Source organism: Sorghum bicolor, chromosome 7 (genome assembly GCF_000003195.3).
Source record: "Sorghum bicolor cultivar BTx623 chromosome 7, Sorghum_bicolor_NCBIv3, whole genome shotgun sequence".
Taxonomy (NCBI): domain Eukaryota; kingdom Viridiplantae; phylum Streptophyta; class Magnoliopsida; order Poales; family Poaceae; genus Sorghum; species Sorghum bicolor.
Genome location: NC_012876.2, coordinates 525843 through 551525, shown reverse-complemented (window position 1 = coordinate 551525; position 25683 = coordinate 525843). Strand labels below are relative to the sequence as shown.

The following is a 25683-nucleotide window of genomic DNA, read 5'->3' as shown; positions in this document are numbered from 1 at the left end:
GCGGCGGTTGGCGTGCTGGATGCCTGGAACCTGGATCTGAGGCCTGGTGGATTGCGCGGGCGATTAGCGAGGGGGGGGGCGATTAGCGTGGGCTGACGATGACTTCCGGGTCTTTTTAGTTGTAGAGATATAGATTTGGCGGTTAACCTAGCTCACAACGCCCCATTTTATTCACAACTTTAATTAGGCGTTTGTGCGTCCATAGAATCAAATAACGGCTAACTTTAGTTTTCCTGTTGGGATTGAGCTAACTTTAAAGGTTAAGATCTTCTTTTGGATGGCTATGCATGATAGAATTCAGTGTGGAGTTCAGCTGAAAAAGAAAAAGTGGTCTGGCCCTAAGAAGTGCTTTGTATGCGATTAATTTGAAACTTCTGATCATATTCTCTTCCAATGCCCCTTAGCTATTTTCCTTTGGACATTTTTGCGAGAATGTCTGGGTTGGGACGTGGCTCCAACAAGCTGTTTGTCGCTGTTTTTAGAGATCGTGGAAAAAACGAGGTAAGAAACAAATGCTAATCCTCTTTCTATCTGCAGGTGCCTTGTGGTCTGTCTGGAAATCCAGGAATGATCTAGTCTTCAACAAGAAAGTTATGGTGTCGCCGGTTGTGTTGATTCACAAGACGCTGATGCTGATCAAGTCCTGGCGCCCTCTGCTGAAGACAAAGATGAAGCCAATGGCGGATGATATGCTGAACTTAATCTCGGCGAATACTGCCTCTGCTCTTTAGTTGGCTTTTAGTAGAGTTCTTTAGACTCGTTGAGTGGGTTGTGAGAAACTTGTTAGAGCCTTCTGTTACTCTGTTGAGTTCTCTAGTGGTGGTTTCGTTTTGCTTGATGCTTTATATTGTAAACTGGTAACCCCAGATTCGGATTGGGGGTGTTTGTTACGCTTTATAATAAAGCTGGGTGAATACCTTTGGTCTAAATTGAGCTTACAAAAAAACAAAGAAACGGTGACATATAGGTCCCGTGTGTCATATTCATATATTTATAAGAAATTTGTCCTCTCTTTGCATTTTGGTTTGGCTTCCATTCAAACATGTCTGACGTCACTAAATTTTTGGCCATTGACCTGATTTGGGCCCCATTTTTGGATTGGTAGATGTCTGGCTGCACAAATACACTGAGATAGAGGCAAACTGGGCTGTTGGACACAACAAGAGGTAGTATGTATGTAGTCACCTCTCCTTGTCAAACAGGCACGCAAAACAACTGAGCAGCGAAAGCAGAGGCGTCACACGAACGGCGAGCCGGTGAACACAAACGTTGATTATTACTAGCTGTCCACATAATAAGGACTCTACTTGGATACATCTCAAACTCTTAAGTATTATTGCGCGGCCGCAAGCTAGCTAGTTTACTGCGGTGTGGTAACAACGAAAATATATAAGGGTAAACACACAGCATACACACATGTCGAGCGTCAAGAGAATTCATAAGACAGCAAACCACTGGCTGGGTAGGGCAATCAAAACAAGCTAGCGCAGCTCACTGAATGTAATTCTAATTATGCCAGCCACTTATCTGTAGATCAGCAGCAGGTTGCGCATATATACATCTCCAGGCTAGATGGAGGAAGGAAATGTTATGAACGACGTATGGAGTATGAAATCAATCAACGCACAGACACACGATTTACGTGGAAAACCCCTCCAATGCGAAGGGGAAAAACCACGGGCACCAGCCAGCAACGATCTCACTATCTCAAGAGTTTTTTTGGGTTACACGCCTGCGGCGGCTTACAAGAGAATCTAGTCTCCACGAAACCCTAGCAAGGGTATATACCGTACCGCGGGGGGGCTCCGCCCCCCGCACCCCCCCTGTGTGCACGAGGGCGCGGTCTGATGGGCCGGCTTCAGACTCCGCTGCGCTCCGGCCCAAGCCTCCGGCGACGGGCCTCCGCTTCGCTCCGTCAGAAGCCCGGCCATTATCCTGAAGTGAATTTGGAACAACTCCAACAAACTCCACCTTGAGACAAATTCTTCTTGTATCATAAATCAACCCATCATCCTGAACAACAAAGATAGAAAACCAGTGGTGCCAACAATAGTCTCTCGGACTATTCAATCAAACCTACTAAGCTTGAGCATAACTCAAACTTAGCAACAGAAATAGGCTTTGTCATCATATCAGCAGGATTATCATGAGTACTAATCTTGCATACCTTCAGCTTACCTTCCTCAATCACATCACGCACAAAATGATATTTGATATCTATGTGCTTAGTTCTCTTATGGAACATCTGATCTTTAGTGAGGTAAATTGCACTTTGACTATCACAATGCAAACTTATGCAAGATTCAACTCCACTGAGCTCAGCGTACAAACCTTTTAACCAAATCAACTCCTTGCACGCTTCACAAATAGCCATATATTCTGCCTCAGTAGTAGACAAAGCAACAACAGACTGTAAAGTAGCCCTCCAACTCACAGCACAACTGCCAACAGTAAACACATAACCAGTAAGTGATCTTCGCCTGTCCAAATCAGCAGCATAATCAGAATCCACATATCCAATAAGTCCCGTATCTGTTCTTCCAAACTTCAAACATGAATATGTTGTGCCTTTGAGGTACCTGAAAATCCACTGAACTGCCCTCCAATGTTCTTTGCCAGGATTAGACATATATCTACTAACAAGATCAGATACGGGACGGGCCAAGCCTCCGGCGACGGGCCTCCGCTTCGCTCCGTCAGAAGCCCGGCCATTATCCTGAAGTGAATTTGGAACAACTCCAACAAGAAATTGATCATGTCTGAAACCAGATCAAATCAAATGCAATTAAGCTGAGGTACACGGTGACTGGATGAGTCATGGCTGGGGACCTCGCCCTCGCGTTGGCATGATATATAGTGAAATGTGATTCAATTATTATCCATACACGAAAGAGCCTGCACCTTAACTAATCCTCCACATTCTTCAAAGACTACACGGGCCTGCATGTATTAAACAGGCGATGCCTCATAGTTGCCGTTGCACACGTGCCTCCACCATGGCCCGCCTGGTAGGGGTCTGGATGGAGGACCCTGCCCATGTGCCCTGCAACTAGATATATATACTCCCGTATTAGCTTCTGCATCACATGTTATCTTCAACAAAATAAAAACTAACTTTATCATCTAGGTTATTTTCAGGGGAGCATACTAGCTACGTTTCTGGGCTCAGCTGCAGCATGATGAGCAAGCCAAGGACGTACTCTCGCTTGTTAGCAAGAAATTGGAGATGATCGCCTTTGAGTTTTCAAGTGCAGGGTGGAAGCATCTTTTTCGTTTGCTCTAGTGTCCTCTATGTTTAAGGCTTCTGACTTTCTCTATTTTTCCATCTTTCATAATCGGCAACTTTGTAATAATTGGCTGCGTGTACATCCTTAAATGTAGAGGCCGGATATTGTTTTATCCTTTATCTAAAAATGGTTGTATATAATATGAAGAGCATGAGCATGACGAAGAAGTATCATCTATTACACTGTTCTTCGTAATGGAAAATTACACCCTGGTATGGTCCTTTATATATAACAATAAGAGAATTCTAACAATAAATAATAAAGAATTCGATCGACATCATCAACATAATTGTTATTCGACAATGGAGTAATTCATTGTTCCGGTGAATTAGACAGGATGATGACTATAGGAGCTTATATTAATTAATTAACGACTTAGCTTTGTGAATGAGGCTAGAGATGTCCGCGGCGCCTTTGCCTCCGGCGGTCGACGACGACTACTGTCCCTCGTCGGCGGCGGCGTAGAACTGCAGCTGCCGAAGCATAGCTTGCTGCTGTCGTTGTTGTCTTCCTCGGCGTGGCGGCCAGGAAGAGCGGCGGCCTCCTCATGATCGACCTCGAACAAGAAATGAGCTCGTTGTGACTTCTCCATCAGGTCCTGCCAATGCCCATGCATGCATGAATCGGAGGATACATGTGTATATGTATATATAAAAACAAACTATACACAAATCTAATTATATATAGCACTTACCATGATCTAGAACTTGATGGATTGAACTGCGTGGTATATGGACTAGCTAATTGCTTTTTAGAGCGCCGGACGCTCGCGCTCTCGATCTCGTTGCGATGAATCAGTTGATAAACTACTACCGCATTACATTGTACATATATAAAAAGGGAAAGGAAGAAGGAGAAGTTTGTGGTGGTACAAGTTTCTTGCTTCATGGCGTCCCATTTGCCAGCGAAAACAAGTGTCAGTTCGTTGCGCTTGCGTTGGCTGTAAGCCAGCTACCAGAGTCTCACTTTCACAGTGAGCATATATTCCATGACGAACAAAACAGACGGCGCCCCTGTACTCCACACACACGCCGGCCATTTCCTTCGCAACTAAGCCCCAAACCTCCGCCGCCACACATTGTTCATAGGAGCAGAATTTCCCGGTGCAACTTTTTTATTTATTAGTGCCACACAAACATCGGCCAAACACCATGTCAATTTGAGTAACGGAACCGACAGTGATATGCCTTTTCAGGGATGATTATTCCTTTGCATCCACCTTCGTGGGCCACGCAATTAGTCCTAAAAAAGGAAGAATGCAACTATGGGTTACCTACCATATAAAATGGTTCACATATGATCAAGTTTCTAGTACATGCTATTCACATTTATGACTCCAAATTAATTTATTACGAAAATTCATTTCATAATTAATCGAATAGTATTTATTTGGTATCATAAATATTGATAATTTTTTTAATCTATAATTAGTCAAACTTAAGATACTAAAATATAATACTGTGCTAGAATTGTATTTTTTCTGAGACAAAGGAAGTACCTTTTAAATTTGTAAGACAATATTAGGACACATGTGAAAGAGGAGAAGAACAAGAATAACAAGAAGAACTAAGCAATAAGTAAAGAGTAGCATCTGGGTAAGTACAAGCAGATGATATCAACTTATATATGGCATACTGAAGGACCGAAAATAACGACTAGATAGAGTGAATGGAAGCCTTAAATTTCTTGCGAAACTTTTGACCGCTGTCCCAAAATTACCGCCAAACATGCTAAGCAAACACCGTGATGCTCTCGACCCAAAAGAGTGGGTGAATGTTCTCTAGGAACACAGTGGAGCACCATCAACGATGAGCTGCGCCTCTGTGGGATGACCGGAGACGGCGAGGATGATGTTGCAGGGATGCTAAGGAGCTCTTTTGATTCTCATCTTTTGAAGTGGTGACGTGGTTTTAGCGCCTTAGTGTCGTGCCTGTGCCAGAGTCTCCGGACACGGTGCCACTACATGGCATGGCATGGTAGCGCTACCGTGTCTGATAGTGCCATGTCGTGGTAGTGCTAGTACCGTGTGTCAATATCGCCAGTTTGAAAAACTATATTCGCCGGCATCATTCGCTGGACGCTTCGTTTGGTCACGAGCATGCTCCATTGCCCTCTTCGTCAACCACTCCGGACGTCTTCTCCCCTAGCAAAAACATCTGTCCCCTCCCCTGCGGGAAAGAATCCGAAATAGGTGGATTTCGTCGCTACTAAACGACGGTGAGCGAAAGGGCCCCTAGCGAAAAGTGTTGACACACATGGTTGGGCACGCACGAGGCTGTTGAAGGCTTGAAGCACAGTCTGACAACCAAGGTATGGCGACTCCAACGCCGACTGACTCTCCGATCCATCTGCGTCGTCCAGCCGCTGTCAGACTAGCCACCCCTAGCGTAGATCGACGTGAGCCACCGTTGGTGTAAGCGTGACTGAAGATGTCATCGGGAAGCAAGTTCAGAAGAGGACAGCGAAGGAGGAGCAGGTAAGTTTCAGTTTGAAACTAATTGGACGCAGCAGCGGGCGACGTCGCGTGGTGACTGCGCCCACCATCAGACGGCTTCTGAAGAATGTGTTTTCCAGTGATTTGTATCCATGTTTTAGGGGGTGTTTTGTGTAAAACTGAGGTGATTAGCTCTATGTATTAGGTGTCGAGACCTCAGGTGCGTGTGTCATTATCTTGTGAGCCGGTTAGGCATTTTCAATCTTGAACAACCCAACGCGAAAAAGGGCGCTGATCCCGGGAGTCACCTGGGCAGTTGCCCCAGTTCATCCATTTCCTGTTCTTGATTTGTTCTTCGTCTGTGATCGATCTCGTTGATCGTTCTAGCCACCGTACAGCGTCTGGTTGTGATCCTCGGTTAATAGTCACATGCACGTACCTGGGCCAGACGACGACTCGTCTCGTTCGGTGTAGTGGCCACGCCTTGCATTGGCGGCGGCGGAGCAGCGACGACGGAGAGGTAGCGAGCAGCACGTACGACACGACCCCGTACCAGGGTCGTTGCAGACCAGGCCTGGGCTCAACCGATCCGATCCGGTTGACATTCATGGATCAACAACGTACGACCAAGCAAGGAACACAACACAGTAATATTACTTGACGATTATAGTGCCATACAGAATTACAGTACATAGGTGGCTGGCGGCTGCAGCTGCACTACTACATTATGGCACAACACCTGGTCCTTTCTTCCCCCTGCTGCTGCTGCTGCCGGAAATGGAACGAGTGGCTGGCTGTTTCGGATGTGTCGTCGTTGGGGTCTTTGGGATGTTGTCCTTGCCTTTTGGTTCCTGCTCTCCCTCCTTGTGTTGCTGTTGTTGTTGCTGCTGCTACTGTCGTCGTCGCCGCCGCCGCTAGATCTTCCTCCTCTTCCTCCTCGACAAACAAGAAGATTGTAGCTGAATCGAACAACGAACAAAAGGAGATGGTAGACAACAAAAGTAAAATCGATGTTCTTGGGTGTTGTAGTGATTACCATGGCCTCAAGCTTAGCCTGCTTTGGAGATCCTGTTCGCTTAGCAGAAAAGGCATGGCTAAAAGTACTATTCGTTGATTTGTTGTGAGAGAAAAATACTATTAAATGGTTGATAGATTTGACAAACAAAATTCAAGCGAACAGAGCTGTCACTGCAACCAGCTGGTACTAGGTTTCGAACTGTAAAACCACATCTTAGGTCTAGTATGAGAGAAGAAGGGTGAAGAACACAAATATACACACACGCGGCACCACGCAAGCACAGACGTATTGTATCAAATATATGTCTGGAATGCAGTTTTCATTTTTTTTATTAATTAAATTCGTGGAAGGATATATGCCTATAGCTTGTGGCGACAGCTAGCTCGCTAGCTAGATTAGCTTAAGAGTTTTTTGAGGAAAGGATTAGCTTATAAGATACAAAAGCTAAAGATATGGATAGGTACAACGCAGATGCCCTGATGTTGAATTTAGTGAGGAAAAGTAGGATGAAGAATACTAGTTGGACGGCCGGCGTGTCGAAGATATGATTCCTGTCGTGGATTTTTTATTCGACTGCTTCGACTGTTCGGAGAGTACCGTGACATTGGCATCCACGTGTAAGCATACTACCAGATTCGGCTGCTTTACTGACTGGAGGCACTTGGCAAAACCAAAAATACATTTGGCAAAGTCACACTCGTCAAAGAGCACTTCAAAGATTTTGCAAAAAGCTCTTTGTCAAACTATGGTGGTGCCTTTGTTCGCCACAGCTCCTTCACCCTAAGAAGCGACGGGGATCCATTGAAGAAAGCTTGGTTGATGAAGCGGAGCACTTCCCATCCGTGGGGACTATCTCCGGACAAATCGATCAACCTGAAATGGGTTCAGCACCACCTCCACCAATAAGTGCCACACCCGTAGAAACTGGGAAAGGACTTGCATGGTGACTACACCCTCAACATCCCTTGCCCAGCGACTCAGCATGAGTCCATCCTTCACCGATCTCCTCTTACCGGCTCGACTGACCTCCGCGGAGAGGTCCGGAGCGAACCTGCAAAGGGGGCTATAGTTTTGCATAACAAGATGAACTCAAATGAAAAAGTTATCAACTACAAAGTTTTATAACTTTTCGAGATATATAATTTTTATTTTTTGTGTTTTTTCATCCGAGGTCGTACAAAATTTTATTTTTTTAAAATTCAAACGTAGTTTTGCATGACAAGATAAACTCAAATGAAATATTTGCCAACTATAAAATTCTATAACTTCTCAAGATCTACAGAGTTTTATTTTGACTGTTTGGTTATTTGTTCGTCCGACGGTGGTTCTAGCATATATATGTTATTTAGAAAAGGAATGCTGCAACAGCTCAAGAAAATTCTCATGCTTCCCTTTTACCTCCCCTGACACAAGGGGCCCATATATATGGTATTTAGATCATTTTTTTCTTCTTCTTTCTTTTCTTCACCTCTTCCCCCCCCCTCTCTCTCTCTCTCTCTCTCTCTCTCCTATAGCCTTCCCTTTCACCTCTCTGTCTCTATATATATCTCGTGAGGCATGCAAGGGCGAGCCCTGGCGTGGTGGCACGCAACAGGGCCTGGCCAGCGCTGCTCGCCGTCGCTGACGCTCTATTTCACCGTACCACAGCCATGTCAGTCTTGTTTTCTGTAGTCTTAGGTTCGGTCTTGGTCCTAGCAATGCCGTATACACCCCTTGAGCAAAAATTTCATAGATATGTTGACTTTTTCTGCAAATGGGTAAAATGCTTAGCAAAAATAACATGTTCAATTATGGGGTCAATTGTAGCACGCGCCAAGTGACATAAAATATATCAAGCGGCAGGACATTTTGGAGGGTGATCTCCCTCTGATAAGGCGGAGTACATAGCAGCTGCTGCTCTAGTCATTTAAAGGATCAGTTTCGCTGAGCTTTCAACATAATTTTTAGAGTCAGCTCTAGATTAAGCCACCTCTATCTAAGAAAACCCCTGTTGCTGAAAATCGTTTTGGTACGTAGTTGTGTAGCTTAAGGCCATATTTGGTAGGGCTTAGACTCCAGCTTTCCAGCTACCAAATGGGTACTAAAAAACATCTCCTTCCAAGGAGTCCGGAGGAGCTAGAGCCAATATAGACCTCTATTGGTTGAGGTCTAGTATCTTTTGTAGAGGGCCGATGGCAAGGATGAAAAAGCATGGGCAAAAGTGGGTCCCCTTGTGAACACCCAAATGACTTGGCCACATTGTCGACCATTCAGTATTTCTCTTAACTTTGCCATGCTGAAGATGATGGAAATCCAAGTGCACCAGCATCGTCTGAAACCCCGGGCCTGCAACATTTTCAATTAAGTGGCTCCAATAGACAATGTCAAACGCATTTTGCGAGTTGAGCTTTAAGAAGAGGGCAGGCGTCTTATCTTCTGTAGTTTCATACCATTTTTTTTGGACATACATGAAATTGTCTTGTATGCACCTTGCACCTTCATTTGATGAATGCACCTTGACTCTTGAATACTGTGTTGTTGAGAAGAGGCTCCATTCTATTTGCCGGTAGCTTGGAGAAAAACATTGCTACATTGTGTATGAGATTATTGTGCTGAAAGTCTCTCCCATAGATTTGGCCTCAAGTTTGTTTGGCAATAAGATGATGTTGGTCTTGTTTGTCAGGTTGAAATCTTGGTCATTGATCATGTGTAACTGGTTAAACATGGTCGTGATATCTCTTTAATTATTTCCAAACATTTGCAGGAAAAGAGTCTCATGAAGCCATCTAGACCTGACGCCTTGTCTCCTGTATTTTCCTCCGGTGTGAAGGACATGCTATGTTGTTGTAGGCAAGGGAAGCCAAATTGAAGGTTGTCATACTATTCATTGAGTTTCCAAGGATCGATTGTCAGGTGGCTACCTCTTAAAATCTATTTTTAGAGATAGAGACTTAGGGGCTATTTAGTTTGCCGTCATAGCCTGCCTTGCTTTGTGTGGCGCCACCGAAGCCTTGTCTATCAGCCGTGGCTCGCCATGCTTGCAATACAACTTCGTTGAAGGTTAGGTGATGAATTTGGCCACCACAGATGTGGCGCGATTTTATGCTAGGGAGAGTAGTGGCGGCCACAACTTTATTGGGGACCAAACACTAGCTTCGGAGCTAGTGGGTGCCGCAGTCTATGGCGTGCTGCTGTTGGCACAGAACCAAACACTAGCCAGGCTTCCGTGGCTGCCGCAGCTATGGCGTGGCGCATGGTGGCTGGCAACCAAACAACCTCTTAGAACGACTGCCCTTGTTAATCCAGATTTTACATACGATCACTAGAGCATCTTCATGAGATTAGCTAATTTATTTTCTAAAGGTAAATTTGGTTATTATTAAAATAAAAGTGTTTCCAACAGACTCTATAAATGACTCTCCATGGATAGTCTACCTCACTAGCCATCTAGTCTTTTAGTTTTACAGAGTCTATTGGAGTATATTAGTATTTTTTGTCAAAGTTATTTTAGAGAGTAGCTAAATCAGTAAATTTGGCTAGTCTTTTTGGATAATCTCTTGGAGATGCTTGTCTCTGAAAATCAATTTATGGAGATGGATGTCCTAAGATGACTGTCTCTATTAATTAATGCTTTTTAAAGACGGATGCCTTAGGATGCCTGCATTGCTAGATGTGCCCGCCTCCATTAATTAGACTTCTAAAATTATTTTGGTGGTAGTGTTATATAATAACTAAGCAATAAAAAATCAATAATATAAGGCTAAAAGATATAATAAGATTGTGGTTTATCGGGCGACAAGGCTAACTCACAACACAACACATAAACCATTACAATATGGCCATAGCCTGAATGTATCACTGATTGACCAAGGATGAGGAGTCATAAATGATCGCCTGTCGGATGTCGGAGCTCCGCAGTAGTTTGAGTTGTACGACAAACTAGTAGCGCTTTTGCTCTGGCCACGAGGATTGAGATGGGTTCTCCATCCTCTAGTACCACTCCTATGTTGCCGTAGAACACTTTGTACTCTTCCACTCTAGATGGAGATCTCTGTATCTTGGTTAGTGATTCAATTAAATGTTCCACCATCCCTTCTTCCATCAACCTCTCCACCGTGCGATGACATGATTCTAGAATCGATATGAGGATCTTAATTATGACCCTTCTCATCCTTGGGTATCCAGGATTGGGAATCTTCTTGGAGTTGAGTGTACAGAGTAGCTTCTGAACAAGTTCTATCCCGCTGTTGGTTTGTGACTCCAGCTCACGAGCAAATGCTTCACGTATGACACCATCAATTTCAGAAGCAAGGTTTATGAGGCATTCCAGTAGTTTGCCCTCTGCAGCCATTATATGTTTCATTACCTACATTCAATGCATGATGTGGTCAATCATATATCAGTAATAACACACGAGTACAAAGACCATTTCGTTCATCTTAATATATATTCATTTGTGACAACAAAACCAACTATATTTAGTATATTTATAACTACTTGCTTAAATCAGACCTCCATTCTTATGTATGTATAGCATACTCTGAATTTTTGAAATGCTCCAAAAATGAACTAACTCAAAATAAATGTGGAAGTGAAAATGCTTGGGGTTCCTTTAAATTAATAATATAAGTAAGTAAAACTGAGAGACTTACAGTGGTCAAGGCCGATGACAGGTGCTCACTTGCGTGTGGATGACTCAGCAGCAGGTTGACGCTGGAGTGTGCACAAAGTTTCAGCAGTAGACTTGATGCAACATATCTGTAGTCGTCATCGGAGAGCATGCTAGTGAGATCATTGACAACCTGATATCCCGGTTCCTCCAAGATGGTCGAGCAGTTTCCAGTGCCCCAGAGTGCAAGGTTTGCCAACGCCTCCCCAGAGACCTTCCGCAGCGACTGATCATAGTACATGTTGGTTGGTCCATGTCGCCCTAGAAATACATGCAGTAACCTTGCAGTAATCACTTGATTCCTCCCAATCTCCAGCCCTGCTGCACTGTCCAAGGCCAGCTTGGCTATGATATCCATGGCTGGTTCCCATACTTGAGGGCTGCGGTCGTCCTCCAACACACGTGCCAGGCAGGTCAGCAAGAAAGGCTGGTTCCACAGCTCGTGCCGAAGTGCTGCACCAATTCTCTCGCCAGTGGTTGCAAGCCTCCTCAAGAATTCCAGCGATGAACAAACAAGTGCATCATCCTGCTCGTTGTCACTAGTAGCCAAGCCTATGATCCCTATGGTCTTGGATATGAGGTTTACCGTGTCGTCTTTGAAGATTTCTCCACAGTTGTCAAGATCACGAGCAAGTTTCACCAGAATTACCATGCCCAGCAACGGAAGCGAAGAATGTTGATGAGTCAACAAGGCTGCTGGCTCCTCCGGTACGGACCAGTACTCCTGTTTCATCCGCTGCCAAAACCGGCAGACCCAAGCGCGCCACCTTCCATTACTAGTACTACTCCCTCCATTAGCAATAGCAAGAGGGGTTTGCTGATGATGACCTGGTCCTTGCAATTCATTAGGCACCACCACCACCACAGCATCAGTATTCTCGGCAAGCTTAAGGAGTGAGGACACCGGCTTCAACATGCCTGGGATGCTGCTAATTCTGAGGCTGCTAGCAAGCTCGGCTGTGACCCTAGCGGCGAGCAGCCTGATGGCATAGCCTTCTTCCTCCACTTCTGCAGTCCAGGCAAGCATGTCGATCAAGGTGGATGACACTGCTATGCCGGAACTGCTGGTGACTCTAAGAATGAGCTGGTCTTGGGTGCTCCGTTCCTGCAACATGTTGTGAAGAACACAGAGGCCAGCCACCTGTAGGTCACGTGAAGAGCTGCTGGAGCTGAGGGACTCGATGGCGAAGTGGGCCAAGGTCATGGTGCCTCTTGCTGCACCAAACAGGCCCATCTCCATCCGTGTCGCGTACGCGCGGTCGTAGTAGAGATCAATCGCCTTTGCTCCCAGCTTTCCACCGAATTTGGACCTTCGCATGAGCCATCGGCGAGGAAAGCAGGAGAAAAGCCCAAGAAAGCTTGCCATGATGTATAGTGATCCTTGACACAGCGCCAGCACATAGAAGACAGCTATTGCTGCCACCATGTTGTTGCTACTGCCTTTCGGCAGCGAGTTATAATCAGTGTGAGCCACTAGCAAATCTTTTAAGCGCAGGGATGAGAGCACGACTTGGACGACGGCTGCGGGTATCTGCAAGTTGCCACTCAGCAGCAACACTAACAGTAACACCAATGACAGGCCAGCACAAGAAAGTGTGGATAAACCGGGCTCGGAAACATAGGCCAAGATCATTGAGAGTAATACCACGAAATGGAAAATGAGAGATATGTGCATGATAGCGTCAGTGCAGCGACCAAACAGGCTACCTTGATGATTCTGAAGGCTGCGAAGTGATAGTACCAGTAGAGTGAACGGTTGGACGAGATTTTCAAGGATTGGTAGAATTGTGTTGTAGAAGTGGGTCTCGGTGTCAGCAAGCATGATCAGCAGCCCAAAAATAGCCAAGCATAAAGCTGAAGTAAGTTTAGCCAAGGATATTAATTTGCGTCCGCAAGGAGTACTTGTTAGGCTGGCAATCCTCCGGGGCCTCAAGTTGAGCATCAACAATGGCACAGCCACTATTATGTCTGGTAATATGTAAACAAGATAAGATAGCACTTGTGGCGCTTTGAGATGCAACAGTCCTCGTACAATGTCTCTAGAAATACCAAGTACGTAGGCAATTGCGAGAGCCTGTTTTTGCCACCGTTTGGGCCGCCGTGGACGCCAGCTCCATGTAACAAATACTGCCATCGCAAGAACTACCCAAAGTATTATGCCAATCTCCAGCTTGTGAATGATGTCAAAACAAAGTATGGCAATGAGGTTGAGCCACAAACATACGACCAGCACCACTTCATTCCCTTCCTGTGGTCGCCCCAACATGCGAATGAAATAGGAGTTTCTCCATCTCAGTGCTCTTGTGCTCCCGAATAAAGACTGGCCGTCTAGTTTATAGCGGTGGCTGAAAATCCTGTTTTTTTAGAATTTTCATATCCAAAGTCAAATAATGGATAAGTCATAATAAATAGCAATTATATTGGGATTTCCATTTGAGTAGTGTTTGCTCTCATGCATTAGGCCTTGTTTGGATGTTGTCAGATTCATCTCAATCCACATTATGTGTTGGAGTGGATTGGATTGGGGTGGAATTTAGTTCAAGTTCCACTCCAACACATGTAGATTGATACGAATCCGACTACATCCAAACAAGGTCTTATAGATGGCTGGCAAAACAAAGCAATGCTGTGGCGGCCGGGCGTACCTGAAGGATTCGATGAAGATCATGATGGTGGCAACCCAGAAATCCTGGCGGTTGAGGGAGGAGCAGAAGCCGCCAAGGAGGACCCCCGTCGCCCACACGAAGGCCAGAGCACCGAAAGCGTTGCCCGCCCACTCGCCGAACGCAACACAGTGCACGAAGCGGCTCAGGTGATTCTCCGGCGGCTTAGATTTCGCGGGAGCACCGCCGTCCACCTCCCTCGTCGGCTGCAGCAGCACCGCGCCACCCGCCGTCGCAGCAGCAGCAGCAGGCATTCGGATGGAGACATCATCGTCGCCGCCACCGGGGCTTCTTGCTGCTGTTACTGGTGGTATGGCCGCCATTATCATCGTGTATTGTCGCTCCGGCCGCCACCTGGTCGACGATCGATGCTGCTACTGCTAGCTAGTCTCCTCCTTCCGTCGAACTGTTGTATTTATTTTGGCTGGCCTGCTCCACCGTGTGAATGGAATGATTAGCAGCCGAGCAAAGCAGCAACAAAGGCAACAACTACCGAGTATAATTTGTTTTTTCAGACACGTGTAACAAATGGAAAGCTTTCTGTTAAACACCGTACGTGTTCATACCGCGTGACTACAGACGGCGTCGTCAGGACAAAATGTTTTTAACAACGTTCAGCCTTGTGCCAGTATTTCACGTTGCATGACCACGAACGTTCCTCCTCATAAAACAACAAACAGAAGTTACACCAGCATCAGGGTACTCCAACAGCATCACCACTACTCAACCAGTCATCAAATCGTCTCATGATGAGTTGCCTGAATCATATTTATTATATAACACCTCATGTTTTTGTTATGCTAAAATCTACTAAAAATGAAACCTTTTTAAATTTTACAACAAATTAAAACTTGAGTTGTTTGTTTATGTTCAAAACCATTTTTGAAAATGATTTTGAAATATTGGACTGGAAATCCATCATATTAGGCGTTTTTGAGCTATTTATGTTTTCTGGAGTTTATTTGTGACACCAAAAACATTTCCTTGAAGTCCCAACCCCATTTTATATTTAATCTCTTTTTCTGAATTTCCAGAAACTATTAATCAATTTCCTATTTAAATCCCTACTTGGGGTACAACCTACTTTTTTTCCTCTCCTTCTCATCCTAGCTATTTAAATCCTGATGAATAGAATGGTTATCATTAGCATATATGTGATGTCGACACTAGTGATTACCTGAGTTTGCGCTTGAGATCCTATGGATAGTTCAGGTCGACATAATATATCATATTGGAATTATGTTTTCGTGGAGCTTGTAGGTAGAGAGGAACCTGAACTTTGATTCTTTAGAGTTCCAAAGAAACCTTTTGAAAATCTTCTCTACCCAAAAAATATCACATCTTTTTTCTTGAAGATGTCCATATGGATGTTCTTAATTTGTTTCTAGTTCACCTTACATCCTCATGGACATCAATATTTTAGAATACTCCTAAGTAAAAACTACATTGATAACCACACGCCTACAAATTATCAGTCAAGGACGATGCCGCATCATAAGCTTCGCTCCAAGTTTCAACAAACAAAGCTTTTGGAGACCTCCAATCCACCTAAGAACTTCGAAAGAAGATCAATCATCTATATGAAACCTCTCGAGGTCAATCCGTCCATTAGGAATAGATGATCGGTGATATATTATCATAAAGGTTTCTAATAATAAATCATTCTTGATTTTTTTTTGTGTAGTAGTGTTTTCTCTTGTTGATAGGCTGGAAGACCAAACCTGCTGCGAATAGACGATGATATATCAATCACCTTGCTTTCAACAATGCAACACGTGCGGCATGCAGCGATGAAACAACGCCTTTCTTCTCCCTAGTATGCCTTGTTTAGTTCTGAAAATTTTTTGGTTTTCGATATTGTAACACTTTTGTTTTTATTTGATAATTATTATCTAATCATGGAATAATTAGATTTAAAAGATTCATCTCATGATTTACAGACAAACTATACAATTAGTTTTTGTTTTCGTCTATATTTAATACTTCATACATATACCGTAAGATTCGATGTGACGGAGAATCTTGAAAAAGTTTTTTATCGGTAGAGTAATCTAAACCAGGCATCGGTAGTAAAGTATGGCCAAAGGCCAGGACGACGACGAAAGTCCACACCAGCCACAGCAGCTGATAATGCGTGGGACTCAGCTCCAAAGATAACAAAAACGCGTACTCTCTTCATCCTTAAATAATTATCATTTTTGATTTTCAATAAACAACTTTAACTAAATATATAAAAATATATTAATATTTATAGTATAAAATTAATATTATTAGATAGATTATTAAATTTATTTTTATAATAAATTTCTAGAAGATACAAAAGTTGTATATATTTTTTACACAAATTTAGTTAAACGTAGGACATAGAAACTAAAAGGGACATAATTATTTAGGGATGAAGAAAGTACCTTTGAAAGAGGCCCGAACTGACCCGGCCGAGTAACTAATCATGGTCTAATAAAAATGTGGTTAGCCAGCCGGGGCACACCAAAAAGCCGGGCTTAGCGTGCATATGCATCCGCGTGTACTGGTGCGGTGCACACTAAAATACTCTGACATTGTATATATAGACCTACTTTTGCTAAAGCGGCCGGTACACTTTCACTACGTATACATGTGAACAGTTTAAACTAGGACCGACAAAATAAAGCTACGCACTACGCGCTCTGCTTTCATCCTTTAAAACTCATACCACTACTGGTCACAGGTCAACAATTATTTCTCACATCTTTATTTACTTGTTGGTGGCACAAAAGTGAACTCGTGGACCGGCCTTCTCAAAATTAGTTGGTGTTTCTAGCCTGCGAGGCCGTACCAAAATTTTTTTCAAGATTCCTCATCACATCGAATATTTCAGCTCATGCATGGAACATTAAATATAGATGAAAACAAAAACTAATTGCACAATTTGTTTGTAAATCACGAGACAAATCTTTTAATCCTAGTTACTCCATGATTTGACAATATTTATCAAATAAAAACGAAAATACTAAAATATCAAAATTCAAAAACTTTTTGAATCTAAATAAGACCTCAGCTTTTTGTTTCGTGCACAAGACATGAGCGGCTCCATCCGATAGACATTGCCAACAAATTCCTTCATGGGCCGTAGCGAGAGAATCGGAGAAATGTAAAGCGAAAAGGTATTTGATTCAGGGACTAAAATTTAGTCCTTGCCACAGAAAATATGCATGAACTAACTCGCAAGACAATTAGGAGAACTAATCATGAGGTAATGATAAAACTAATTGCATAAGTCGTGACTAATTCGCGAGATGAATTTACTAAGCCTAATTAATCTATGAGTAGCATATGTTTATGTAGCATCACATTTGCTAATCGTGGACTAATTAGACATAGTAGATTCGTCTTACAAATTATCCTTCATTTATTCAATTAGCTTTATAATTAATCTATATTTAATACTCACGATTAGCATCCAAATATCTGGTATGATAAGAACTAAAGTTCAGCCACTTGTATCAAACATCTCCTTAGTCGATCAAAAACTCGGAGTGTGGACACACGCTGTGTTGTACCCGTGTGGATGTGTGGCTTGCCACGGTGCCTCTGGAGGAAGGTGCTGTCAAAGCAGAGGGAGATGAGGAGGTGTGTCCGTGGTGGCCCTGCTCTGCTCTGCTCTGCATCCAAGAGAAGCCCCAGCACCGGCCGGAGGTGATGACGATGCTGAGCTCCCGGAAGAAAGGGGGTGCTGGCCAGGATATGCCGCGGATGGCCGCCTTGAAACTGCTGGCCTATTTGATGCTTGTCTACAATTTTGGTAGAATTTGCATGCCACACTGAGTTTACATGTGTATACAGAAAAAAGCAAAGTCGTTTCAATACAACATCGTTTTGTTTTCAGAGACAGCCGTTTTCTGGTTTTCAGATGCGGACGGCACCCCCCGTCCGTGGGACAAGTCCTGTGTAAACAGAGGGTGAACTAAACAAGGCCTAAGCATCGGCCACTGGTGACGACAAAAAAAAATATACGAGCTGAGCGTCTGCCACCGGAGATGAAACAGAGACGTATCATATCATATCCACTACCGTTAGCAACTAGCATACTCCTTAGGTAGTTAGAGAAGGAGCCAGCAGTGGAGCCATGAAGGGGACGGGCATGCCCAGACAATGGAATAAATTTGATTTGATACCTAATTTTCCAACAAACCAAAACTTGTTTATATAGGTTGTCGAATTGATTTGATGCCCGCTATATAACAAATGGAAAATGATGCCTCTCCGTGCTAGATGAGACTACGTGTTCAATGGGAGTCACACAGCTTTCAGGGCATGCAGTTGGGCCGGCCAGCACATGTCCAACAGCCCAACGAGCCCATCCCGGCCTCATACAGTTGATATTGTATATCTTATCTACTGCGTGTTCCTCCTCTTAAGAAAAAAAAAATAAAAATCTACGTTCCCAAACGAGGGGAAAAATTCAGTGCAACCTGGCTGCATCCTCCATTCAGCAGTGTTTCTGGTGCGCTATATAACAATGGAAAATGATACCCCCCTTGGTGCCACACAAGATTACATATTCAAATGAGATAGCAGTTAGGCAAATACTAAGAAGCAGAATTAAATAGATATATACAAATAGTTATTATTAGAAGTGTAACACGGAAAGGATTGTCCACAGAGAGCTATTATTGTACATTAATCTGGATATATGATGAACAGATTGTATAGGAGGATATATATTGGAGCCAACTTTAGGCTCGTCGTTATGGTGTTATTATTAATAACCAAGCAAAAAACGAAGAGCGTACCGTGTATAAGTCCGTCATGTACAGCTAACAGAACAGCTTCTGTTGGCAATAAACGCTAGTAAATTAAAGCCATTGTTTCAGAAAGTAGATACAACAAAATAAATTTTTCAAGAGTTATACAGCATATGGCCCCTGCAATTGTAGGAGGCAAACCGGCAGTTAAAATGAAATGGCATTATGACTTGAAGGATTAGTGGAGAGGCTACAGGAGAGATAGCAGCAGCATGAACGCGTGATGGCAACAGAGTCCCAATAATTCTGCACTGTGTTCCATCCACCTTCTACTCTTGTGCCTCCTCTGCCGGCCTACAGTGTCAGCGGCCACCATGTTTACCCGTCAGTACTCATTATATATATATGCAGAACGAAACTTACTGTAAGTACAAACAAATCTGTAAGAAGTTTTGCATACCTATCAAGCCCTTCGTGAAAGGTATATGCTAGGTGACTCGGATGTGCGTTGGCTGCTTCCTGAAACACCTTGCGGACCAAAGCAGCCGCAGACATCTCCTCTGATTCTTTGTCACCCGCTCCTGCGTCGTTGCTATAACTGGTGGCAACCGTCCATACAGTTATTTTCTTGAGGTTCGAAAGACATTGGAGACCAAGAGGTGTAACCTTGTCCCATTTATGTGGATCCAGTAGTAAACCAAGCTTCTGGAGGCTGGGCATAGCTCCGTCCTCAAATGCCAGATATGACATAACATCACAGTCGTACACAAAAAACTCGAGAGCGTTGAACCCTGTGGTCCCACCTATCACGATCGTGCCTGTTGGCATGCCTGAGATCCGCAGCCGGAGGCCGGTGAGATAGGGCAGTGTTCCAATGATGTTAATATCTTCCTGGGTCATCTGCTTTGCTCCGAGTGTCAACCGACAAAGCTTTTGGAGACCTCCGATCCACCTAGGAACTCTAGAGAAGATCAGTCCGTGCAGATAGAGCACCTCGAGATTTTGGAAAGGAGGTGAAAGCAAGAGCAGGGCATCGGCTTTGACAGCAGTAAATTCAGATGACAGGAAAAAGCTTTTGAGGTTACTTAGTTTCTCCAGGGAAAAAATCAGAGCATCCATCCATATAGCTGTCGGCGTATCACCATCGGCTCGTTTCGGCCTATGCTCGCGGTTGTTTCTGCTTCTGCGGCAACTCATCCGCAAGTCTTCCAGCTTGTTGAGTTCGCTGAGGCCCTTAATATCCTCTGGTGAGCTCTCTGCTAATAAAAATGACCTCAGCGTACGCAGAGATTTCATCTTCCCAATCCCGTCTAGCAAACTTGTATCCTCTGGCAAGATGAGATGTGACAAGCGTGGCAAGTCAACAATATCTGATGGAGTGCTGCAAATGTATGTATAAGGTATTTCCAGCCTCTCCAAATGTCGCATCCTTCCAATTTCACTTGGTAGCACAATAGAAGTATCTGAATAGAATATCCCATTAACCTTTAAGTATCTCAGTTGAGACAATTGGCCAACACCTGTGAGGTCCATTGTCTTCAGGTGCTTCGGAAATTGAAGGAAAAGCACCCGAAGAGACTTAAGCTCTAACAGTGGAGGCATCCATTTTGATGCTCCAAGGAAGACAAGAGAACGAACTTGTGATCGGCAGCAATTAGTGGCCAGCTGAAATATGGAGTCATCATCTGGAACATCACTCAAGCTGACTGACAGACGATGAACCCTGTCTTGCCGTTCTACCACCACCTGTGCACTGTGCACAACACTTACAAAATTACCTTCTCTGCACCTCTTTATGATTAGATCGAGCATCATATCATGTACTCTGTAGTAATAGGATTCTGGTTGAATCATGTTCCTATTGACAAGTTCATTGAAACAGCTCTCTGCTACATCCTTTACATCTTGCATAGGAGACTTGCTCGTCACAATACGTTCTGCCACCCACAAGTAAATCAGCTGATCCCTTTCAATCTCGTAGTCCTCAGGATAAATACCGAGATACAAAAAGCATGCTCTTAGATGATGAGGAAGGTGCTTATAGCTCAGGTCTAAGATCTGCATCATGTCAGCCAAGGAGTTTGCTGCAGATTCAGTGACTATAGAACGTTGTATGTAGTCCCAGTGCTCTTTGGGTTGGTCTGCTAAAGAGCTAGCCATAGTGACAATTGCAAGTGGCAAACCACCGCACTTCTTTAGAATTTCAGATGAAACTTCTGTGAACTGAGGAGGGCAAGTATCTTCAGTGCCAAAAATCCTTCTAAAGAATAACTTTCTTGAGTCCGCGTCACTTAGTGGTTTCATATAATGAATGCGCCCATGGTCCTTGCAACATGCCTGAGCCACACCTTCAATTCTTGTAGTCACAATAAGCCTGCTTTGTTGACTATTCTTTGGAAAAGCACAACTAATGATATCCCAATGTTTCACTTCCCACAAATCATCAAGTACAATGAGGTACCTATGAACGTATCCGAAAATAACATGGGGTAAATTTGACACGAAATAGACACTGATAATTGTGTAGAAAGCTACATGCACTCTAGTATATGCACTAAAATGTAATATGCTGTAATATAATTTGGACTCGATGTACAAATATGCTGTGATTGAAACACAAAAGAAAACTATTGCTTATTCCTGAAATCCATACTATCATTCTAAACCCATATTACTTTTACTAATTCGAGTCTAAAAAAGTCTTCACATGAGACACAAAAAACAAAGGTACTTCCTAAAATTCTTACAAAATCAGAAAGACACTTTATAAAAAATATCGTTGACAACAAGGGCCATTGGATCTGTTACGTTTTCTACAAAATTGCCCACATCTTCTATGGTCTAAAGTAGTTCCCTAAGTACTGATATGAATTACTTATATATGAAATTATTAAAAATAATCCCTACATTGTTATCTAAATGAAGCACCTCTAGTATTATTAAAGTAACACCGTAAATAACTAAAGCCACTGTAACTAAAGGCATCACAACAGGATAAACATATATATATAGGAAGTATTGATAAGGGGACAGTTATGAATTGGACTGGAGAAATGTATACAGTATAATTGCACTGGTAATATATTAGAATATGAGCAAAGTCTCACTCTTGGCACCAAATTTATTTCTAATCCGACTAACTACGTACCCCGTGTAGTAGCCGGGGGTCAGCATGACTAGTAAATTTAGCTAGATTACAATGAGGATGTGTGAATTACTGCACCTTAAAGGGAGCATGTTGTTACAAATTAAATGTTTCTTGGTACCAACTCTAGTACTCAGACAACTAATTTGCTTTCATTGGAAAACTTTGAACAAATAAAGGGTTAGATTTAGCTAGAAAGATAAGGTAAGTTGCTTGTTAAAGGTGAACTTGTTACAGTTAAAATATTCATTGCTACATATGAGAACAAATGAGTACCTCTTATCACACAGGTATTCTCTCAAAGTATCGATTAGCTCTTGGACTTCGCAAGCATGAGAAGATTGAAGCACCCCAAGTTTTGAACACACACTGCTAAGTAGCCTTGGTACGTCTGGCTTCTGAGAAACTGGCACAAATGCCTTGCTATTGAAATGCCCTTCAACGTCATGATATACCTCATTGGCAAGCGTGGTCTTGCCTAAACCTCCAAATCCTACTATTGACATCACCTTTAGTTGTTTCTCTTCATCCTCTACCCATTTGACAAGTTCTTCCTTTTGAGTGCCAATGCCCACAAGGGTTGTTGAATCCGTGTAAAGTGCAGTCAGGCGAGGATCAACAGCCACTATTGTGGTAGAACCAGAGGTGCACACATTGAGATTGTACCTATCTCGGCGTTTGCTTGCTTCCATCACACGACTCTTGATCTCATTGATCTGATTGGCTATGCGGTACCGATCCTTGATAGTTCTCAGATAGTGAGAAGCTTTCTTGAGGATCCCCACCTTATCATCGGCATCCCCAACACGGTCCATGAAGTTGTCAATGCAATCTTCAATATCATATGACATATCAATTATATCTTTCCTCCATTTCTTGGCCTGCGAATTGAGTTCATCCTCAGCATTGTCCATGTTCTCAAGGAGGACTTTCATGTCGCTTAACTCTTCCATGAGGAAGGACACCTCCTTCCGTAGACCCTTGAGCTTCTTGTACTTGTCGCCCAGGAGCGTGGCAAGCTTTTCCAAGACAGGCTTCAGAGCCCCCATGGAAACGCTGACTGCGATGCCCGCGGCCGCCATCGATCTATCGTCCTCCTCCGGTCCTTGGGCGCGCTCAGTGAGTGTTGAGAGAGCCGGGTTCCTCCCTCCTCTGATCTGATCTCTCTCTCTGTTCTTAGTTTGGTCCTTCAAATTAGCAAAGGTAGGCGGCCTGCGCATGAGAAATCGATGGAGATCGATGTGCACATACATTAGCTTGGAACACTGTCTATCTAGCAGCTAGATTCTAGCTGTTGAGCAGATGCAACCTGAGCTGGATCGATCACTTACCTGTGCCCTCCTTATTAATTAAGAGGCCGATTTTATTGAGCATAGATCTGGTCAGGCCAGGCGAGGGTGTCGCATGCTGAGTTGCTGACAACAGATGGCAAATGTATGGATCACGACTCACAGTGATTCGATCCTCCACCATGTACGACCAGCAGCAGCAGCAGCGTAGATGTGAAGCAGCTATCGCGCGCATCGAGACAGGGAAACACAATTAAGCAAGCTAGCATCAGACGTGTTCGAAGCGAAGGAATGATCGATAATGGAAGTCTGTCCAGCATAGCATACAGAAAACAATTAAGCAGAGAGTTGGATCGATGTTGAATAGAAGCTAGCGTACCTGATGACAGATCGTCAGAGTATGTATGTAGTGCATCAGGTCTCTTTAGTCAGCTGTACATCCAACAAAAACAAGAATAAATCGACACAGACACAATCAATAGATGCAGATATAACAGGCATAAGTGAATGAAGATGACGAAATCTGCATCTTTGTTGTCTAATAACTGAAGAATTATATTCGAGCTTACCAAACTGCAAAGCAGAGAAAGAGGACCACTGTCTCTTTAGTTCCTTCATTCCTACTCAAGCATGCTCACGGCTCCTCTTCTAGCTCGTTGACATCACTTGGGCAGCGAGAAAGAAAACGAAATCTTAGTGGGAGTATGAGATTTGTATGTAGCGCAGCCTAAGGATTCAACAGATTTCCCCGTGCTTGCAATCAGCCGAACTTTTTTCTTTTCTTTGACGAATCATCAGCCCACCCAACCTTTAATAGCCAGTAATGAGAGGGCAGCCGTGCGCACTGCGTCTGGAAGGATGGTGTGGGAGTGGGGCCCGGCGACTTGACTTGAAGACACGAGCGAGAGCGAGGATGGTGGTCTCTTCTCTTCTCGCTGGGCCACTCCCTGTCCCTGCACTATTGCCTTGTGTTTTTGGGAAGGCAACGCAAGCAGGCCTGCATGCGTGTATGGCTTTTGGACACGCAGTAGTGGTCGTGGCCTCAGGCCTGCTAAAGTCTGGCTTAGTTTCAAAAATTTTCAAGAGATTGAATCTTTGGACCTATGTATGAAGCATAAATATAAATAAAAATATAAACTAGTTGTATAGTTTGTCAGTAATTTATGAGATGTTTTTTGAACTTAGTATATAATTAAATAATAACAAAAATATTATAGTAGCCAAAGCAAAAAAAAAATCACAAACTAAACAAGGCCTCAAGATGTGAGCGTGGAAGTGTTGGGTAGACAATTCCAAATTTCCAGCTAAGCTTTGAATAGTCAGTCGGGGGCAAGTGGTCCACTTGTGCTTGCTCTGGTTGGTACATGCATCAGCGCTAGGTACTTGTCTTTATTTTTTTAGCATATTAATTAACTTCTTTAATTCTATGTTGCTCCCTGATCTTTTGAAGTGGCCACGTCGCCCTAAATTCCGAGGGCTTGACGCGTGTCCCAGAATTTGTAGAGACGAGAGGCCAAAAAAAAAAGAGACGGAGTCCGCATCGGAAAAAAAAAAGATCCCGTCTCCTCCCTCTCGGTTCAAAACGGGAGCGGCTAACACATGAATGTGCGTATGTTAGCCACGCGGCCATCTTCAACCTCGAGCTGTCTTCTTTTTTTTAAGGAACTGGAGGGGCCTTGGCCCTACAGAGATTTTATTGAAAATTAATAACGAAAACAAGGAGGGGTTACAACCATGAAGACTAAGGTACTAGAAAAGAAAAGAAGAAGAAATACAAAGAGTCTAAATGTTCTGAATATTTTGCATCCATAATTCAAATCTATCGAGTGCACTTGGCTTAACCCTGAATGATACCAGGTTGAGTTCCTTGACAAAAACACTTCTGCAGCTCGCCTCATTGGGATGCAGCCCTTTGAAGATCCAATCATTTCTTGTTGTCCATATGTATCGAGCCGCCTTCTTCCCCTTTTCAACGTCTTCTTCTTTGACCCTTGCCCCCGCCGCCACACACCATCCTGCCGCGGCGTGCTAGAGTTTTCCCAGACCTCAACAGCTGTGGCGTGTTTGTGGCGGCCACCTTCGCCCCCCTCACCGGAGGTCTGCCATGACCATGGATCGAATAGTTTAGTAACAGGAGCAGCATGTGCATCACAAAGCGTTCTTTTTTTCAACAGTTCTATGGATTTGTTTTTTTACGACAGGGAGCATATATTTCAAATTATGTCGTATAAAATACTTCATCCTAAATTATAAGTCAATAGTCCATCAATCCGTGCTCTCGCACGGTATAAAATATTTATGACATATAAATATCAGTCACCATTTAATAATCCCTTCATGGTCCATTGGCCCTCGTAGCAGCAAGCCATTGACACTGTCGTCTAGTCCCTGAGTCTCTCCCCCGCGTCGCCCCTCCCAGGCAGCTCGGGCGGAACAAGCAGCCTCACCGCTAGGGGCTCTCCTCCTGCCGTCCCT

The 25683-nt window shown here is 43.7% G+C and overlaps 2 protein-coding genes and 1 long non-coding RNA gene across 9 annotated transcripts; all 3 read right to left on the bottom strand.

The window, feature by feature from the left end:
* LOC110436826 lies at nucleotides 1420-4335 on the bottom strand. Of its 5 annotated transcripts, none has more exons than XR_002454682.1 (3): nucleotides 3982-4335; nucleotides 2332-3885; nucleotides 1420-2013 (listed from the first exon to the last, which is right to left on the bottom strand). It is a non-coding gene; the product is annotated as an uncharacterized LOC110436826 (long non-coding RNA). The 5 variants fall into 5 exon arrangements; XR_002454681.1 differs by having other exon boundaries at nucleotides 1420-2480; nucleotides 2580-3885; nucleotides 3982-4333; XR_002454683.1 differs by having other exon boundaries at nucleotides 1420-2441; nucleotides 2580-3885; nucleotides 3982-4332.
* Nucleotides 10489-14419, bottom strand: LOC8064345. Its single transcript, XM_021464652.1, has 3 exons — nucleotides 14033-14419; nucleotides 11371-13741; nucleotides 10489-11084 (listed from the first exon to the last, which is right to left on the bottom strand). The coding sequence occupies exons 1-3, from the start codon at nucleotides 14377-14379 to the stop codon at nucleotides 10599-10601; spliced, it is 3204 nt and encodes a 1067-aa protein (XP_021320327.1). The 5' UTR covers nucleotides 14380-14419; the 3' UTR covers nucleotides 10489-10598.
* LOC110437063 (putative disease resistance RPP13-like protein 3) lies at nucleotides 18754-24130 on the bottom strand. Of its 3 annotated transcripts, none has more exons than XM_021465200.1 (6): nucleotides 23778-24130; nucleotides 23588-23640; nucleotides 23251-23430; nucleotides 22196-23131; nucleotides 19235-21235; nucleotides 18825-19128 (listed from the first exon to the last, which is right to left on the bottom strand). In XM_021465200.1, exons 4-6 carry the CDS (start codon nucleotides 22999-23001, stop codon nucleotides 19104-19106), a joined length of 2832 nt encoding a protein of 943 aa, XP_021320875.1. In that variant the 5' UTR covers nucleotides 23002-23131; nucleotides 23251-23430; nucleotides 23588-23640; nucleotides 23778-24130; the 3' UTR covers nucleotides 18825-19103. The 3 variants fall into 3 exon arrangements, with proteins under 3 accessions (XP_021320874.1, XP_021320875.1, XP_021320876.1); XM_021465201.1 differs by having other exon boundaries at nucleotides 22196-23106; XM_021465199.1 differs by lacking the exons at nucleotides 23251-23430; nucleotides 23588-23640; nucleotides 23778-24130 and having other exon boundaries at nucleotides 18754-19128; nucleotides 22196-23244.